The sequence below is a fragment of the Muntiacus reevesi genome, chromosome 2, assembly GCF_963930625.1.
Source record: "Muntiacus reevesi chromosome 2, mMunRee1.1, whole genome shotgun sequence".
In the NCBI taxonomy this organism is placed as follows: Eukaryota; Metazoa; Chordata; class Mammalia; order Artiodactyla; family Cervidae; genus Muntiacus; species Muntiacus reevesi.
Window position 1 is genome coordinate 128,346,844 of NC_089250.1, and position 20,406 is coordinate 128,367,249.

The following is a 20,406-nucleotide window of genomic DNA, read 5'->3' on the forward strand; positions in this document are numbered from 1 at the left end:
ACATCCACAACATCATTGGAAAAATCTGAGTGAACTTTTTGACCAACCCAATAGCACTGGCTCCATATTCCATTATGAGAATTTCCTGAGGCCGAGTAGCAGATACCCTTTCAGAGAAGGACGTATTCTTTAGTCGCCACATTCCCATGAGATGTGCTTCACTCCTTGACATTGCCTGATGGATCCCTACAGATATCTAGGTCTGTAATCCCTGAAAGTGGAAGTAAATTAGATGACTTTTCTTTCCTCTCCCTCTATGAAGCTATTTCTCCATGAAAGAATCCTATTTAAAAGCTAACAAAACATATCTCAGAACAAAATGTAAAAGTCTATTTTCTGTAGAGGCACAGGTCTTGTGTTTATTGACTAAGTTCATTTATTCACTGACACTGCAATAATTAGAAAGGTAAAGTGTAAAATGCAAGGGTATTGAAAAAGGTGCCATGTACTGACACGGAGTAGGGAAATGCTATGTCAGGAATGTTTTAGAAGAAGATGATACCTAATTAAGTTGAAATATAACTAATGAGAAGGATTCCACCTAAAACTTGAGAACTGGAGACTCTGGATGTAGAAATACACTGTGAAAAGGCTTACAAGTAAGAGAAAACAATGGTGATTCTCTGATGATTAATGATGATTAATTAATGATGATTAATGAGAAGTAAAGCTAGATGTTCATGCCAACTGTGAAATCATGGTTTTATATGACACATTGTGTTTCATTGTTGTTTTAATTCAAGATGAAAAGATACTACTATCTCTCCAATTCTATCTGACAATGGCTTTCTACTCAACCGGTGCTAACAATCACTAAAGAAAATCCCAGCTTTCTCTCTCCTCTAACAGACAAGGAATCCATAGTCTCCAACTTTCTTCCTCAAATTTGCATCCTGCATGCAATTACCAATCTGGATTTCATTGATCTCTGATTTTTTTTAATATTAAAATAAAGTGATTGTTGATAATTCCTTCATACAATTTAAATCCTAGCTTATAGATAATCTAATGCATCAAAGTGTTTTTAAGTAGGAACAACAGATGCATTTTCTCCACAAGTTTAAGACATTAATCTTTGTAAACTGGTCCAAATGTGCCTCACACTGAATCAGGGGCTTCTGTTTCTTTATGCAAAGCAAGGACTCTGATGTTGGAAAGTTTCAGACTTTGTAGAAACTCCTGAGTAACGTTTCCAAGGATTCTTTTGAAAAACTTCGAGTCTCTGTTTGTGGGCTGCCGCCTGCTTTTTTCCTCTGTGTGATTAATGATTGTGTTTTTGTGCTGGAACATTTCTGGTATGCCCTTGATCAAATGAGAAGTGACCCAGCTTGTCTTTTGTGTTCTTTCCAGCTCACTCCAGTTGGCACCACAATCTTCACAGGATTTTCAGGAGACAATGGAGCTACAGACATCGATGATGGCCCAAACGGACAGATAGAATATGTTATTCAATATAATCCAGATGATCCAGTATGTAAATATCTACTTGCAATATAACTTCACTATAAGGAGTAAAATTAATATTTATTTAAGCTGATATTTGTTATATTTTTCTATTGCTCAGTTGCTAGAACCATGTTAGTAATTGTACTATTATTAATAACTATCCCAAATTACATTTTATGATATATTTTTGCTATACTTATAGGCTAGTTTTGGATGGGTTTTGTCGGTAAAAGTTTTAAAATGTCTTCATAGGTATAATAAGTCATTTTTATTAAATCTCTGTTATGTTAGTTGACTCCTAAGCATTCTAAATAAATCACTTCATGTGTTATTACCAATGCAATGCATATGTTTTATGGAACTTGCAAATTAATACCACCACTACCCCTTCTCCATCAGTGAAACCTGAGACAGAAAAGAGGACAAAGCCTCTAAGAGAGCTTTTTTTGTTTTTTGTGATTTTTTTTTTTTTTTTTTTGCTTTAGACAATGGGGCTTCTATTTTGTGCTCTAGGCTAAGTTCTTTCTAAGACATAGGATATATAATACAAAAAAAATAATTGTTTTCTTGACACTAGACCTGAAAGTCCTGCCTGCTATCTTTCTCTTCCTCTTTTCCCCAAGGCAGCTCCTCAGAACACAAAGAGCTCCTCAAAGTGGTTTTACAATCACTTAAGTGATGTTTAATTAATCTTTCTCCTTTATGTTTAATATTAGGAATATAAAAAGTGGTGACATTAACATGTCTTTGTTTTTAAATTATATATCTCTTATAAGAGCTCTAAACAAAAAAACTGTTGAGCTTACAGATACTAAGAACTCTCAGTAAGATCTGCCTCACAAATCGATTGTCAATTATGAATGCAATTTCTCATTTTACCATCACAAATCAGTTAGTAAGAGTATTTCTGTCGTATAGGAGAGAACACTGGCTCACAGGTGAAGTGACTCGCCTGTTTGTTGCTGCTGTTGTTCAATCATCAAGCCATGTCCACCTCCCTGTAACCTCATGGAGTGCAGCGCCCCAGGCCCGCTTGTCCCTCACTATCTCCTGGAATTTGCCCAGGTTCATGTCCATTGAATCGGTGATGCCGTCTAACACGCAACTCTTTCTAAGCTGGAGAGTCAGGACTTGCTTTCTGAGTGGTGTGTGCTCCACTCTTCCTCTGTTTTGCTCTAATAAAATAGTTGCAGCACTCATGTTAAAATTTTCAAAAAAAAAAAAAAAAAAAATTAGAGAGCAAAAGCAAAACACAAAAAGACCATGAGTAAAGCAGGGACAAGGGAGGATTTAGGGGGATTTTGTTTTTGTTTTTCCCCTAAAAGCTATGCCTCCACATGTTTATAGGCAGACACAATGAAACCAAGAGATGGAGAGATAATGAGAATGTGACAGAAAAGGACAGTAATGATATAAGGTGTTGCATAGAAGAAGAGTGGAAAAGATAAAAGAAACAGAAGAGAAGAGGGCAAGAGAAACTTTTTTTTAAAAGACAGAAACATGGAGCTGACTATATAGACTATTTCTAAACCGTTTATTTTCTTACTATTTAGATTTTTAGAATAATCAATTGTATGCATGTGTCATGTTTTTAGCTTATATTTTATGAGGGTCATTTTCTAATCTTTACTCCTCAGTTTGTAAAAATGAAACTCCTACAAATTAGAGGATGGTCAGGTCATGTATTTTAAGGAAATATTTATTATGTTGCATAAAAGAAAGAAACTTATCCAAGGTTTGATATAGTGTGAGGAGAAAAAATGTATTACTTGGAAGATATCTCTTAGAATTTTTGTGAAGCTGAAATTCCTTGTTAGCTGTCCAATAATTCCTTCTGAATGCTTCCTCTTTTCAAGGATTTGTGGGCTCAGCATGGAATATAATATCATGTACTTTTACTACCTACAGATAGAATAAGTCAGTCACATGCAGTTTCCAAATTGCAAAAAAGAAAAAAAATGTACTTTAGCAAGCTAGCACTACTATGGAATAAAGAAAGAAATTCTCTGGTCATGGTTAATTGATGAGGCAAAAGATTAAGACGTCATGACAGTACTTAACAGAGAGTGTGTGTGTTGAAAGAGTAAGCATTAACCAAATCACATTCTTATAGAGTGAATCCAACTTTAATCATCATGGAGACTTAATGATCAACACCAGTTTCTTCTTGTGTAAAATCTCTTGAGCACTCTCTTATGATATTCATATTATTAAATTATTAAATCTCTAGAAATTCTGCTTATAATTAGGAGCATAATTATATTATCCAGCTTATTTCTTAGTATCAAACCAAACTTGTATGTATTACAAACGTGTGCATGCTAAGTCACTTTGGTCATGTCAGACTCTGCAAGTCAATGGACTGTGGCCCACCAGGCTCCTCTGTCCAAGGGATTCTCCTGGCAAGATTGCTGGAGTGGGTTGCCATGCTCTTCTCCAGGGGATCTTACCGACCCAGGGATCGAACCCACGTCTGTTATGTCTCCTGCATTGGAGGTAGATTCTTTAACACTGGTTCCACCTGGGAAAATATGTAACCTCAAAATGTGGACCCTTCTGGCTTTTGCAAACACAATATAGTTTTTTAATAAATTTTATATAATTAAAATTAGTCTATTTAAAATTGAAGATGTTAGTTGCTCAGTAGTGTCCGACTCTTTGCGACCCTGTGGACTCTAGCCCTTCAGGCTCCTCTGTCCATGGGATTCTCTAGGCAAAAATATTGGAGTGGGTTGTCATTCCCTTCTCCAGGGATAGAACCTGAGTCTCCTACATTGCAGGCATATTCTTTACTGTCTAAGCCACCAGGGAAGCCCAGTTTCACATTCAAATTTAGCTTTCTCTTCTCTCTTAAGAAAAAAAAAAAAAAAAAAATATATATATATATATATGACAACCCTGGTCCTGATTTCCAATAGGCCAACAATCAGCTAGAGTTGAATTGTTTTCCCATAAACAAACATCTATCATACAGACAATATATGTATATCCACTTTACCTCTATCGTGTCACTCATTTACATTATCCAAGTCATCCTTGTAGAAATTTACAAATGTAATTTCTGCTCTACTGTAATGCAAAGTATTTTTTTTAATTTTTGTTGGCATATTTGCTCTACACTGCTATGTCAGTTTGTGCTTTATAGCAAAGTGACCCAGCCAGATGTACATATACATCCCTTCTCTTTGGGATTTCCTTCCCCGTTAGTTCACCACAGAGCATCGAGTGGGGTTCACTTTGCTGTAGAGTAGGTTCCTTATTAGTTATCCATTTAATACTTAGTAGTGTATTTACGTCAACCCCAATCTCTTAATTCATTCCACCCCCCTTGGTATCCATATGTTTGTTCTCTCCGTCTATATTTCTATTTCTGCTTTGTAAATAGGATCGTCTATACCATTTTCTGGGCTTCCCTGGTAGCTCAGCTGGGTGAGGAAGATCCTCTGGAGAAGGGATACACTACCCACTCCAGTATTCTTGGGCTTCCATGGTGGCTCAGATGGTAAACAATCTGCCTGCAACGTGGGAGACCTGGGTTCGAACTCTGGGTTTGATCCCTGGGTTGGGAAGATCCCCTGGATGAGGGCATGGCAACTCACTCCATTATTCTTGCCTGGAGAATCTCCATGGACATAGGAACCTGGCAAGCTACAATCCATGGGGTTGCAAAGAGTGAGACATGACTAAGCACAGCACATACCACTTTTATAGATTCCGCATATATGCATTAATACACATTATTTGTTTTTCTCTTTATGACTTACTTCACACTATATAACAGTCTATAGGTCGATCCATGTCTCTGCAAATGACACAATTTGGTTCCTTTTTGTGGTTGAATAATATTCCATTGTATATAGGTACCATATCTTCTTTATCCATTCCTCTGCTGATGGACATTTAGGCTGCTTCCATGTCCTGGCTGTTGTAAATAGTACTGCAATGAATATTGGGGTGCATGTATCTTTACAAAGTATGGTTTTCTCCATATATATGCCCAGGAGTGGGATTGTTGGATCATATTTATTTTAGTTTTTTAAGGAACCTCCATACTGTTCTCCATAGCGCCTGCACCAATTTACATCCCCAACAGTGTAGGAGGGTTCCTTTTTTCCCATACTCTCTCCAGCACTTACTGTTTGTAGATTTTTTGATGATGACTATTCTGAGTGATGTGAAGTGATACCTTACTGAACTAATTGTATTTTTAAAAGTGAAAAGAAAAATTCAGAAAAAGAAAAAAGAATTTGTCTTCAAATGATCTATGGAATTTTTAATTTTAGAGAGTTTATCTTACTTGGAAAAATGCAATTATGTTAGGTATCATTCTGATAGTTTATTGATAAATCTTATTGTTAACAGATTGATAAGACTGTTCATACAATAGATTATCATATCAGTTTTCTTATCTTGATCTTTTATTATTTTATGCCAGACTTAAGTGGCCTTTATTCTGCATTTCAAATGCTTTTCCCGAAAGTAGTAAGGAGAGATCTGATGACATATCCCTTACGGCAGTGTCCAGTGGACTGAAAGCAGCACAGCATTTTTATTAAATCCCACTGCCACTCAGAAAAACACTTAGGACATTTAAGTAAAATGCTTGGGCTACTTCTTTCTTGGAGGTAGCAGAGTGGTCTTTAAGAGGGTTATAACATCTTTCATTATCTCCTCCTCAGGAGATTGTCCTTCTTTTGTAATATGCTTGATTCTCTTTAAATTTTGAAGGAACTGAATAGGGAAAAAAAAAAGCCATTATTTATTCTGTAATGTAAAGGGGTGTAATTCTTTTGAATTTCCTGAATCAGGAAGATAAAGTCACATTTTAAATGCAAAAGATGTTTAACAAATCATTATCTTGAAGTAGTTTTGCATATAGGTCAAAGTCCAAATTTTAGATATTACTAAAATATCTGGGCTAAGCAAAAGCAATATTGCTTACTTTTAGATAGTTTACTAAAAATATTACCTTACACTTTGATACATTTTTTTTTACAGAATATATTATATTAAATAGTCTCATGGCCCCATAGTCATGTTAATTTTTTTAATAATGAACATTCATGTTTAATTAGGTTATTGCCTAAAATCTTTGTGTTAAGCTTTGAACCCAGGTCTTTTCACTGTGAGTCTGTGAAATTTTAAATTTATAATATATATGTGCTTTTGAAGTTAGAAACCTCTAAATACAATTTCCCAAGACAAGGAAATAAAGTATATTGTAATTTTTCCTGTATCACTAACTATGCATATGGATATTTGTATGTGTTTCTATAGCAGGGAGGAATGAGTTTGTAGGAAACAGAGAAACAATCATCAGAGTGCTGGTATTTTACTAGGAGCGAATTAGTGTTGCTGTACTTCCTAGTGAAACTTACTTGTGCCTTGGTCCTGTCATTAGATCACCAGGAAATATATATTTACATGTGTGTGTGTGTGTGTGTGTGTGTGTGTGTGTGCAGGTCTCAAAACCAAATCTCTCTGCTTTCAAATTGAATTTCTAGTCCTTACAGTTGAATGAAGAATATCAAAAACAATATTTGTAAATGTAGCATGAATTTGAGAAGCCAAACAGAATCTTTCCTGATTATTAAAAAATGATGGATGACCAGATTTCTCAGCTGAAAACAGATAATGCAAAGTATATCATTCTCTGTTTCCAGATCATCCACATCTCTGGAGCTCAACACCTCCTTAAATGGCCAGGGGAGAGGTGTTATTTTATCTCTGTTGGTACCTATTCAGCTTCCCACAGGTTAATAAAGAGGGTCGTAGGGGAATGGAGTGCACTCTGGAGAAACATGGAATTGATAGAGTCAACATTCTGTCTCCTTATTTGCTTAAGTCAGTGTGAGTATGTGTGTTGAGGGTGGACATTATATATGCCTCCTACACTTTTTCTCATTCTTCCAGCAGTGATAAAATCATTTAAACTGCCATATATGCCCATTTACTCAATGGAGAATTGCCACTTGTCTGGCAGTTACTGAGATACTAAACAGCCAGGAAGTTGTGCGTGGACCTTTCCTAATGGAGACCAGATGCTTGGGGCCTGTGGATATTAAGAGGCTTCGTCATCATTGGAATCCCTATTGGAATAGCACTAGGCAGGTAGAGGTCAGCATCTAAATTCTCATCACCCAAGGAAACCTGGCTAGTTTGTGCTTTACAGAGTAGTGTCCAAAATTAACAGGAAGTGGGTCAGGGACTTACTTCCAAAAAATGTAGGTGGCTTAAGAAAAAGGATAAGACTGTGCTCCTACACCGGAGAAGGCACTGGCGACCCACTCCAGTATCTTGCCTGGAAAATCCCGTGGGTGGAGGAGCCTGCTGGGCTGCAGTCCACGGGGTCGCTGAGAGTCGGACACAACTGAGCGGCTTCACTTTCAGTTTCACTGTCATGCATTGGAGAAGGAAATGGCAACCCACTCCAGTGTTCTTGCCTGGAGGATCCCAGGGACGGGGGAGCCTGGTGGGCTGCCGTCTATGGGGACACACAGAGTCGGACACGACTGAAGCGACTTAGCAGCAGCAGCAGCAGCAGTGCTCCTACACTCCTCTCCTTTGTTGATGAAGCGAATCACTAAGGATGAAAGGGGAGGAAAACGAATGGTAGAGGGAAGGAGGGTATAGACTTTTCTTCCCCTCCCAACTCAAACAGTACTTTGACAGAAGTCTAAGATTGAGTTACTATTGGTATGCTTGCTCACACACACATATATCTATATCAGAGTTATTGAAAAATTATAGAATCTTATTTCCTGGTGATCTAATGACAGGAACAAGGCACAAATATGTTTCACTGGGAAGTACAGCAACACTAAGTTGCTCCTAGTAAAATACCAGCACTCTAATCATTGTTTTTCTGTTTCCTACAAACTCATTCCTACCTGCTACAGAAACACACACGAATATGCATATGCATATTTAGAGATACAGGAAACATAATGTAGTTTGTTTCACCTTGTTCTAACCAATTTCCTATGAAATTGTATTTAGAAGTGTCTGTTTGACTTCAAAAGTACATATATGTTGTAAATTTAAAATGTCACAGACTCAGTGAAAAGACCTGGGTTCAAAATTTAACACAAAGAAAAACTTTAAGTAATAATAAATAATATTATTTATTATTATAGGAATAGATTGAATCAGGACTAAACCAGTGTTAATAATTATTAAAAATGTGAAACTTTAAATGCTCAACATGTTATTACTTTTGACAGTCTTCACTCAAAGTATATTTAAAAGTCCATCCCAATTTAACATAACTAACTCCAATATAAAGAAAAATGAAAGAATTGTCCGTCTTAAAAATGTGTTATAGGAGCTTAGGAACTTCCCTGGTGGTCCAGTGCCCATGACACATTCCCAATGCAAGGGGCCCAAGTCTGATTCCTGATCAGAGAACTAGAGCCCATGTGCTACAACTAAAACGATTCTACATACCTCAACGAAGACCTCGTGTGGTCAAATAAATAAATATTTTAAAAATGTATTACAAGAGCTCACTATTGAGTTGAGTTCACAATTAAATGCTAAAACTCATATATACTTAACTTGATCCTTTTTATCTTCTATTTTATTGTTCTCAAAATAAAATCTAAACCTTCTATTTGAGAATTATCCAAGATTTTGTTAGAAATACAGAATGTTTGAGTATTCTGGAATTTGGAATAATAGATGCTTGGAATCTGAATCTAAGTGATACATTTCTATGACCCTTATATACTCTAAACTTTGAAAAACATTGTCACATTGCCTTATCATGTAGCAACTGAAAAAAAAAGCAACTATATTTTCTTACTAAATTTTGCTCTGTTTTTTTCCTCCTTAGGTAGAACTCTAGAAATGTCATTAGAGTCGGGCATTTATTTGAGTTGATCTAATCCAATATTCTTTTTTTTTTTTTCCAATATTCTTTTTGTTAGAGGAAAAATAAAGAGCATCCCAAGCATTTATCTACATTTTGCTTCTGCTTTTTCTCATGATTATTATTCTATTTTTTCAAGACAGAATGCACACTTCATAAATAATTGCTTATTAATATGTTAGCTAATTTTAACACAAAGGCTTTTCATATGCAATAATTTATAAACACCATTGATTTTAAAGCCGATAGTCTCCTTGTGTTTCTTGGAACATAAGTATTGATGGAACTCCTAGCACATGGAAAATCTCAGATATCTATAAAAGAATGATTTAGAAAATAAGAATTAGGTTTAATCAAAAGCATCCTCTAGGAGCATAAGAACTTCCCTGGTGGCCCAGTGACTAAGACTCACACTCCCAATGGAGGGGGCCCAAGTTTGATCCCTGGTCAGAGAACTAGAGCCCATCTACCACAACTGAGAAGATTTTGTGTGCTGCAGTGAAGATGGATGTTCCATCCAAAAAGTGCTCTTCAGAACAATAACAACAATCCCTAATTAGCAATAAAATCCCTAATTACTAACTGTAATGTTAATAATAATTCTACAAATAACGATTGTCAACTAAAACAGAGTCACGAACATCCATTATGTTACTTGACTGGAAACATCAAGGTAAGTATCTCCAGATCATAGACTGAGATCCTTGAGAAATCTGTAAGGGAAAACAGAAAATACACAGATGACAAATGTTGTTTGGAAAAAACAATATATCATAAGATCAAAGACTTAATCCTAAATTGGATGACAAAGAAGACTTTACTGAGTAGGATTTATAGAATTTATAACTCAGAGAAATGAGGGATAGGATGTTTAGGCAAGAGAAAATTAAAAGCAAATGTCACCTGTAAAGAGTCATGGCACAAATGGAAAAGAGAGGGGAATACAAGATGAGGACACATAGACAGGAGATAGTCATGTATCAAAGTGCTTTCAGCTGCAAATAGTAGAAAACAATTTAAAGTGACTTTGCCAACAAAGTCATGGATTATCTCTCATAACACGTTGTTCAGAGAAGGGGTGGCATCAGGATTTGTTAAGCAACTCAGAGATAGCACAGAAATGACTTTTTTCTATTTTCTGCTCTTCCATTTTCAGCATTTTGTTTACTTCTAGATTAACTGTATCAGGAGTTCCAAAATGACTGCTGACATTTCCAGGTTTTATATCCTTATAGAAGCATCTAGAAGCAGAAAAAGGGGGGGAAAAATTCCCCTGTCTGTCTCTCTCTCTCTTTACAATTAAGAAAAGTTCTTCAGATTATCTAGAATTAGATCTCATGTACATTTCCAAAACAGTCACTGGCAAGGTGTGGAATTTCTGTGGTTGGAGTAGATTTGTCAAATCTCACTCTACCTAGGGGCATATGTCTCTGTGCTCAGTCACTCAGTCATGTCCGACTCTTTGCAACCCCATGGACTGTAGCCCACCAGGCTCCTCTGTCCATGAGATTTCCCAGGCAAGAATACTGGAGTGGATTGCCATTTCCTTCTCCAGGCAATCTTCCTGACCCAGGGATCCAACCCGTGTCTCCTGCATTGACAGATGGATTCTTTACCACTGAGCCACCTGGAAATCCCTGCTTAGAGGCATAGCCTCCCCTAAAGCACAAAGCTACCAGTTACCTGGACTCATGGAGTTCTGACACCAAGAATGAGGTGGCTTTTTGGCAAGAAACCCACCACATATTTCATAACTATACTAAAAATTGGTACATGGCTCTGTAGTAATTGTCTTAGACAGTTGATAGCCTTGTAACAGCACATTGAGTTGTGTTTTAGAGTCTATATGGCAATTATTAACTGAAGTGTCCCCTATAACTAAATTAGATATTTAGATTAAGCCATTTTTACACTCCCTGGCTTAGTTTAGAGTCCTACAGGGCTTCCCAGGTGGCACTGTGGTAAAGAATCCACCTGCCAATGCAGGATGCAAGAGATGTGAGTTTGATTCCTGGGTTGGAAAGACCCTCTGGAGTAGGAAATGACTACCCACTCCAATATTCTTGCCTGGAAAATTCCATGTACAGAGGAGCCTGCTGTCCTACAGTCATGGAGTGGCAAAAGTCAGACACAACTGAGCACACACACACAATGTTTAAATAGGCAAAAGTGTAGGGAAAATGTCAAATGTCTGTTTTTAGTTGTGAATATCCTAGTTGGTACATTTTTTTTATATTTGTATTTTAAAGTGTTACTTCTTTAAATGACTGTATCCAAGAAGACTTGTAAAGTCAATCGCATGAGCACAAGAGTAAATCATTAAAAAATATGTATGAATTGAGTGCTGAGTGTGTATATGTACCAGAAAGAGAGGAAGTCAGGGAGGGAGGGAGGTAAAGATGGAAAGGGAGAGAGCATGACTCTAGATATTGAAGGATAATTTGCCTACATTCCCCTGAATAAACTTGAGATGGGAGATTAGATTTGAGTCAACAGTTCTCACATTAAATTTCAGTTCCTAAGTAACTCCCCTTGTGCCAGCTGAGGATGTAAAGACACACAGACACACCAACACCTCCCTCCCCACACACATGCATATACTTTCTTTCTCTCTCTTTCTTTCCTTCCTTCCTTTCTTATACTTTCTTTCTCCTGCTTTGTCTCGCCTCCTCCCACCACTCCTTTTTCTAAAATATGTATCTGAGTATTTCATCTGGAACCACAGTCTCACACCCACCTACCACTACACAAAACAGTGAACCAAAAAAGTTCCAGTGCTAAAAGTAAAACTGATTTGGTGTCATAAATGATAGACTATTTTATCAGTCTTCAAAATGACACTAAAACACAAAAGTGTTGTAAAATCTCTTTAAGGATAAGAGACAGGTCTTATAAATTATATCCTCTTGAAGAATGACTGTATTGTCTTACAGTGAGGCTTGCTAATACCAGAGCAGCACTGGTTGGAGGCATTTTGGAGGTTGCCCTTATGAACTGCGTGTTACCAAGAAGAGTGACATGTTACCCTCTAGGGTAAGGGCAGCAGATATGAGGCTTGGAAAAACAAACAAAAACAACCTATACCACATTCTTTTTCACAAAAACACAATGTTTCAAGTTAATAGTTATATATCTCTAATACAAGACTTGAAAATGTGAGAATATAGGATGGACCCCAATGTCATAAAGGGATATTATGATAAATCATAAATTGTAATAACTGAACTCTTTGGTGATTAAAATATTGTGAAAAGATAATATGGTAATAGGAAAGATCTTCAGACATCTGGGCTTAGATTTAGATATATCCCAGGGCTGTTTATGTGTAACTCTAATAATATGTAACTCTATCACAAGAAGTAAGGTTCCTAGATATCATTATCAAAGTAAGGCCTACTGATTAGAATGACAAGTTTTCAGAAATAAGAACATTAAACCTGAAGCTGACATTCACATTCTGTTTTTAGATGATAAACATGTTGTCTATAACTTTCAAGGGGACTAAGCTGAAATATCAGATTCTCTAATCTACCTTAGCTTCAAATGATCTCAGGTGTGTATCTTATTTGCAGACTTCCAACGACACTTTCGAAATTCCACTCATGTTGACTGGAAATGTAGTGTTAAGGAAGAGGCTCAACTATGAAGATAAGACTCGCTACTTTATCATCATCCAAGCTAATGTGAGTTATCAATTTCTCTTATTTCTCTCCTCTGAATTTATGAAATGCAGAACTCACCTAGAATGTGTGTGCTCACTATAAATTTACAGACTCAACAAGATAGCCCCACCCTCAGTGTAATTTGTATATTATATTCTTCTGGATGAGGTATGGGGTGGGATAGAATGGGAAGATTATTCCCACTTATGTATTCTTCAGTCTTGGACTCACTCAAACACTTCAATGATTTGTTTTTAGCTCATACTGAAGTATTTCTCAAAGCATGATTGACTGAACAACGGCAGCAGAATCACCTTCAGTGTTAGTCACTCAGTCGTGTCTGGCTTTTTTTTTGTGACCCCATGGACTTTAGCCACCAGGGTCCTCTGTTCATGGAATTCTCCAGGCAAGAATAATCATGTGGGTTTCCACTTCCTTCTCCAGAGTCACCTTGGGAGTGCATTAAAACTGCAGATTCCTAGACCCTCTGAATAAAAATTTCAGAAGGTAGAAGTGGAAAACTTGCATTTTTATTAGCTCCCCAGGGAGCTTCAAAGTACACTAAAAGTAGAGAACTGTTGAATCATTTATTGAATCACTTATTGATTCATTTATCTTTTATTACTAGTTGCTCATGATGTATAAGTTACTATGAACATGATCTTCATATGTGGGCAGCAATAATAAAACCTAAAGAGAGGTTCTTGTATAATGTTATTATCATTATTATCATCATTATTTTAATAAAATTCTTAACATTACGTGATTCAAGGGTTGAGTTGCCAGTTCAAGTACATCACCAAAGACTCAGATTCCTTCTGTCCTTAAAATCTCTCCTTGCCTGACACTTGGTTGTTTTTCCAACACTGTTTTAGAAAAGAAAGAAAAGAAAACATATCCTCCACCAGTTGTTCTTAACAAGCTTATGAGCAACCAAGTGTCACTACGTGGCCATGTTTTCTCTTTTTTAGAGATATTTCAGTAGAAAGAACATAAATGTGTGTGTGTGTGTGTGTGTGTGTGTGTGTGTGTGTGTAGAATACTTGTGGTGGTAGTTATAGAGATCTAGTTCTTGATGACAGTTTTGTAGACTTTCATTCAAAATGTTTTGCTTTGCTTTGCTTTGTTTTCCACCATTCAGTGTGGTTTGTCTTAGGGCTCAGTAGCAGAGAATAGAGTAGAAACTGCAGATATAGGAAAAAGTAAAATCTATTAAAGAGAACCCCTCAGAATTCCTCGAAAATATTGAAACTTTTTTTTTTCTATGTAAAGGAAAATGTGAAGAAAAGATACGATTTTCCTTTCTGACTCAAAATCTCTACTAAAGTTTATAGAAAAGTCAGTTTGCTAAGGAATGTATTTGAAAACTAATTGTTATTGTGTTATTTAAAATGAGTTTTTAAAAGAAATATAAAATAAAATAAATCATCTGACATGCTGTCTACTTTAAACTATTTATGAAGACATCTGGGACAATTTGAATCCAATCCAATTTGCTAGACTACCCATAAATGGGAAAGACTGAGAAATTTTTGGCATTTCAAGGATAAACTTATGAAATAACAGGATATACATGGAACCTTGAAAGGAAGGAATGGAATTGGTGAGAAGTTGAATGAAGTTTTGATTTTATCTGTAATGAAAGTGAAAGTGTTAGTCACTTAGTCCTGTCAGTGCATCCCTTAGCAGGCTCCTCTGTCCATAGGAAATCTCCAGGCAAGAATACTGGAGTGGGTTGACATTTCCTTCTCCAGAGGATCTCTCTAACCCAAGGATCGAACCCAGGTCTCCCACATTGCAGGCAAATTCTTTACTATCTGAGCCACCAGGGAAGCCCTTTATCTGTAACAGCACTGTTTATATAAATTTAAATTATGCAATACAAAATGTGAATATTAAACACAGGAAATTATATGATTTTTTGTGTTTTCAGATTGTATCCTTTCAAAAATATATAATATATCAAAATTTAGGTATGTTATGATTTATTCAACTGTACTTAAGTTTTTTTGTTTGTTTTTTGCCATAGAATTGATAGCTAATTTCAGAATTCTCATGAGAGGCAAGGAGTGTAGTATACTGGTAAAACCATAAACTTCAGAACCACATTGTCCAGATTCAAATCCTAATTCTGCTTTCCTAGTGACTCAGTGGTAAAGAATCTGCCTGCCAATGCAGGATACATGGGTTTGATCCCTGGGTTGGGAAGATCTCCTGGAGAAGGAAATGGCTACCCACTCCAGTATTCTTGCCTGGGCAATCCCATGGACAGAGGGGCCTGGTGGGCTATAGTTCACGGGGTTGCAAAAGAGTCAGAGTTGAACATGACTTTGCAACTAAATCAAAGACAACATCATAGATCTATCTATCTATATGTATACAATTTATATTCTTATATTTATGTAGAATAATGATATTTATATATTTAAAATTATCCTTTTATAGTCTTTTTTATTATTGTATTGATATTAACTAATGTACAATGTAAACTGTGTCCATTAAAATCCTACATATTCTCTTAGAGTCATAAGGAGAATTGAAATATGAACCATCAATTTGGACTTCAAAATAGATGGTTTCTAAGAGGCTAGATGTCTAATGATAAATTACTAAACATTACTCAGCATTGGCCTGGCTTTGTCTAAAGTACAAAGATTTGATTGATTTGCAAAAGGAATCATTCAAATTTCATGTAGTTGTGAGGTTTCTTTTTATGCATATGAACATGTTATTATTCTTAAATAAATTGGAAGAGTTTTGAGAGACCTACATTAAAAAAACTTGTCACTTATTTTATTCAGAAATTTTGCAAAAAAAAAAAAAAAAAAGAAATTTTGCAACATTGGTACCCACACCATTTATTTTAAATATGAATAGACAATGAGGCAATGATAAATTCTAGAGAAAAGGAGAAAAAAATCTAGCAAAGGAAGTTCAGAGAAGTACAAAAATCAGGGGTTTCCTTTTGTTGAAACTTCTGATACACTCTGTATTAGAATTTTGATGTTATCCTAAAACAAACAAATAAAAAAAGCAGACTCATTGCTATATATAGATAGTTTTAAGCCAACTCTTTTTCTCCTTTCTTTTTTTTTACTCAACAGTCTGTAAATAATTGTCAGAAAGAAAAGGTTTACATTTAATTAAGACTCATAGCAAGAATATTGTTTTGAATTATTCTATCAATAGCAGTGCTATTCCACATTTTCACATTAAAAAATCTTGAGAAGGGACATTAGCTATCTTTCGTAACAAGATATTATATTATACATATTTGTTGAACCAAAATAAATAGACTGCCAAATACTTCTCCAACAAAAATAAATTTGTTTGGGTCTACAACCCATGATAAGCCATATGCAAGTCCCCACAAAGCAAGGGAAGCAAGAGAGAAGGGGAAAAAAAAAAAAAAAGTTGAGAGAGTTATAGTAAATAAAGAGACCATGGCTTTTCATTGGTTGAGTTATTGCCAGAATAGAAGAGGTGATGAGCTATGCTGTTCGTGCAGACTGTGAGAACTCCCTCTTCTGGTCTCACTATTTAATTTTGCAGTTCTTTGGCTGGCCTAAAAATTAAATGAACACAACACATCTTAACAGAAGAAAAAAACAAATTTAATAATGCATGTGAAGCAGTCTCATTAAAAAAAAGAGAGAGACTGAAAGAAATGACCAAAGTGAGCTGTCATTTAGACAAGAAAACTACAAATCTGTGAAGAATTTGCAAAGCAAAGAGGTATGGGCCGAGAATATCAAATTAGTGAGTAAGTAATGTGGTAGTGTTACATAGCCTCTTGGCCCCTAAATTCTCTATTTCTGGTGATAATGATGGTTTCTATCCTCCTGGGACAGGGAGAGTTCTTTTCACATGGAAGATTCATGTCCTGCTTTGCTTTCAGGGAGACAAGTGTTGTCAGAATGTCCTCCTTGCACTGGCTATTTCTTAAGAAACTTTAACAGAAAATACTCAGTATGCCAATGTGACATATTATGAGGTGACATATCCTTCTCTTCTTCAAAACATTTCAACTGTATAGATTTGGATATAAAAATTACATTTCAGAATAATCCTTATCCTGACCTTTCCTCATGTCTACCTCACACTGATATGTGGAATAAGTGCTAATTTTACAACCATTGTTTTTATTTCTGCCAGTTTCTTGGGCATATTCTGGAGAGTAGGACTGACGTGGAGGAAGATAGAGGTTGTTGGTTTAAGAACTATTTGCAAAATTTTCAAGTAATGAAGGCATGTAATGATACTATTTCTGTTTACTAGTACACATAAAATTTAAGGAAATTTAGGTAAATGTCTCAAAAAAGAAAAAAAAATGTTTCAAAAAAGAAAAGAAAGAACACACTTCTAAAGTGATTTAGACCAAGTCAAACTTGTTGCTGCTGTTTTCATTTTTGAATAAAGAAATCCAGCTGAGTCAAGTTACATCCAGAGTCAATGTTTTACAATTCCAATTGGTGATAGTCCATCTTTCAATAGTGAAGGGAAGCAAGACAGACACCTCCAAGGTCTTACAAAACTGAGTTAGGGTCGAAAGACTCAGGACAACTCTAATTATTTTGCTTTTTTAAAATTTTCTTACTCTACTGCAAATACCTGATAAAGTAATGAAAGAGTGTGTAATATATGTATCTATGAGTGAGTCTGGTGGATGCCTCTAGTCCTTTTGTTAACTTCAAACTACTTGAATACTAAATATGTAAGTGTTAAAAGTCTCTTTATTCCAAGGCTCCTATGATATTGCCAAAGATGCTTAACATCAGCATTTTTTTTTCTTTTGAACTTTTTATTCTGTATTGGGGCATAGCCGATTAAATGTGCTAGTTTCAGGTGAAGAGCAGAGGGACTCAACCATACATATGCATGTATCCATTCTCCACTAAACTCCTCCCCATCCTGGCTACCACATAATATTGTACTATACAATAGCTCCTTGTTGGTTATCCATTTTAAATACACTAGTGTGTACATGACCACCTCAAGCTCCCTAACTATCCCTTCCCCTGGCAACATAGTTCATTTTCTAAGTCTGTGAGTCTCTTTTTGTTTTGTAATGTAAGTAAGTTCATTTGTATCCTTTTTTTTTTTTTGAGTCCACATACAGGGGATGTCATGCAATATTTCTCCTCTGTCTTGAACGTTAGCATTTTTGTCTCATAGTCTTTAGAAAACTGGGTTTCATATAATTTCATAGGATTTGTTAGAGTTCACATTTTTCCTGGCTCCACTTCACATAACCAATATTTAACTTAATACAGTTCTAAATATAGAGCAGATACTGAATGAATTAGAAATTAGCATTTATCTCTAGTTTGATCAAAGAATAGTGGGCAATTAAACTATTTTACAGCAAGAAAGCCTTTCAATTGAGTTGAAGGAACTGAAGTCTTACTTATCATTTGATGGTTAGAGGTGTTTATTGCCTGAACATTTTCATAGTTGAAATATTTGCAGTTTTATAAAATTGTGTTTTGTAAAAAAGAATGGATTATGACTGAGTTAGTTGTCTCTGAGCTATTTATAACATAAAATTTATTTTGAAGTTCTACTAGGCATATATATCTTATTTTTGAGTCAGACAAACACAAAAACCAGTTTTCCTGGCAATGCATTGATAAAAATTTCTACTTATTTAATAAATAATTAATTAAAAAACAATGAGGGGCTTTGATATGCCGGGTATCAGGATATAATAAGTTGTGTTATGATCATGTGGGAGCAGAGAACTGGAGGCTTTGAATAAAGATTGTCACTAAGTATTCAGTGACAGGGTCAATACAACTTCCTTACGAGGCACTGGCAGAAAGTTGCAGCTAGGTCAATAATCATCATACTCTGGTGAATATTACTTGTGGCTCTCTTGATTCTATGTTGTAGTCATCTGTATGCTTTTAAATTCTTCCATCTCAGTTTTTATGCTGGATTATTCTTTGTATCCCCTGCAATTCCTTGCATAACTGCACTCACAAGAGTTGTGGAAGCTAACTAAAGGTTTTGTTGTAGGGAGGAAGCAAATCTGACCCAAAGTAGGAACTGATTCTTTGACTTGCCTTTCATTGCTTTTGTTACTATAATCAAACAGAACTGTTTGCCTCACAGAATCATGTCCCTCTGCCTGACTGTTAAAGTATGTTTCTTCAGAACTCTGTCCCCTTGTGGATGACAGGAAGGAAGAAATTAACACATACCCTGCCTGAAGCTTGCCATTCTAGTTCAGTTCAGTCGCTCGGTCGTGTCTGACTCCTTGCGACCCCACGGACTGCAGCACACCAGGCCTCCCTGTCCATCGCCAAATCCCAGAGCTTGCTCAGATCATGTCTATTGAGTCGGTGATGCCATCCAGTCATCTCATCCTCTGTTGTCCCCTTCTCCTCCTGCCGTCAGTCTTTCCTTCAGTCTTTTCCAATGAGTCAGTTCTTCACATCAGGAGGCCAAAGTATTGGAGTTTCAACTTCAGCATCATTCCTTCCAATGAATATTCAGAACTGATTTCCATTAAGATGGACAGGTTGGATCTCCTTGCAGTCCAAGGGACTCTCAAGAATCTTCTTCAACACCACAGTTCAAAAGCATCAATTCTTCAGTGCTCACCTTGCTCTATAGTCCAACTCTCACATCCGTACATGACTACTGGAAAAACCATAGCTTTACCTATTTGGAACCAGTCTGTTGTTCCACATCCAGTTCTAACTGTTGCTTCTTGACCTACAGATTTGCTGACCATACAGATTTCTCAGGAGGCAGGTCAGGTGGTCTGGTATTCCCATCTCTTTAAGAATTTTCCAGTTTGTTATGGTCCACACAGTCAAAGGCTTTGGCATAGTCAATAAGGCAGAAGTAGATACTTTTCTGGAACTCTTTCGCTTTTTCTATGATCCAACAGATGTTGGCAATTTGATCTCTGGTTCCTCTGCCTTTTCTAAATCCAGCTTGAACATCTGGAAGTTCATGGTTCACGTACTGTTGAAGCCTGGCTTGGAGAATTTTGAGCATTACTTTACTAGCGTGTGAGATGAGTGCAATTTTGAATTAAGTAGTTTGAGCATTCCTTGGCATTGCCTTTCTTTGGAATTGGAATGAAAACTGACCTTTTCCAGTCCTGTGACCACTGCTGAGTTTTCCAAATTTACTGGCATATTGAGTGTAGCACTTTCACCATCATCTTTTAGGATTTAATATAGCTCAATTGGAATTCCATCACGTCCATTAGCTTTGTTCATAGTGATGCTTCCTAAGATCCACTTGACTTCATATTCCAGGATGTCTGACTCTAGGTGAGTGATCATGCCATCATGGTCATCTGGGTCATGAAGATCATTTTTGTATAGTTCTGTGTATTCTTGCCACCTCTTCTTAATATCTTCTGCTTCTGTTAGGTCCATACCATTTCTGTCCTTTATTGTGCCCATCTTT

At 36.2% G+C, this 20,406-nt stretch overlaps 1 protein-coding gene across 14 annotated transcripts in view; it reads left to right on the top strand.

Moving 5' to 3' along the window:
• PCDH15 (protocadherin related 15) overlaps positions 1-20,406 on the top strand; it is a 767,128-nt gene that overhangs the window by 322,194 nt on the left and 424,528 nt on the right. For 13 of the 14 annotated variants that reach the window (XM_065919987.1, XM_065919986.1, XM_065919983.1 and 10 more), the window contains 2 exons: positions 1,351-1,470; positions 12,889-12,999. In XM_065919987.1, the coding sequence (XP_065776059.1) occupies positions 1,351-1,470; positions 12,889-12,999 (231 nt within the window). The remainder of the gene's footprint in view (positions 1-1,350; positions 1,471-12,888; positions 13,000-20,406) is intronic. The other variant, XM_065919978.1, reaches the window with a different exon arrangement.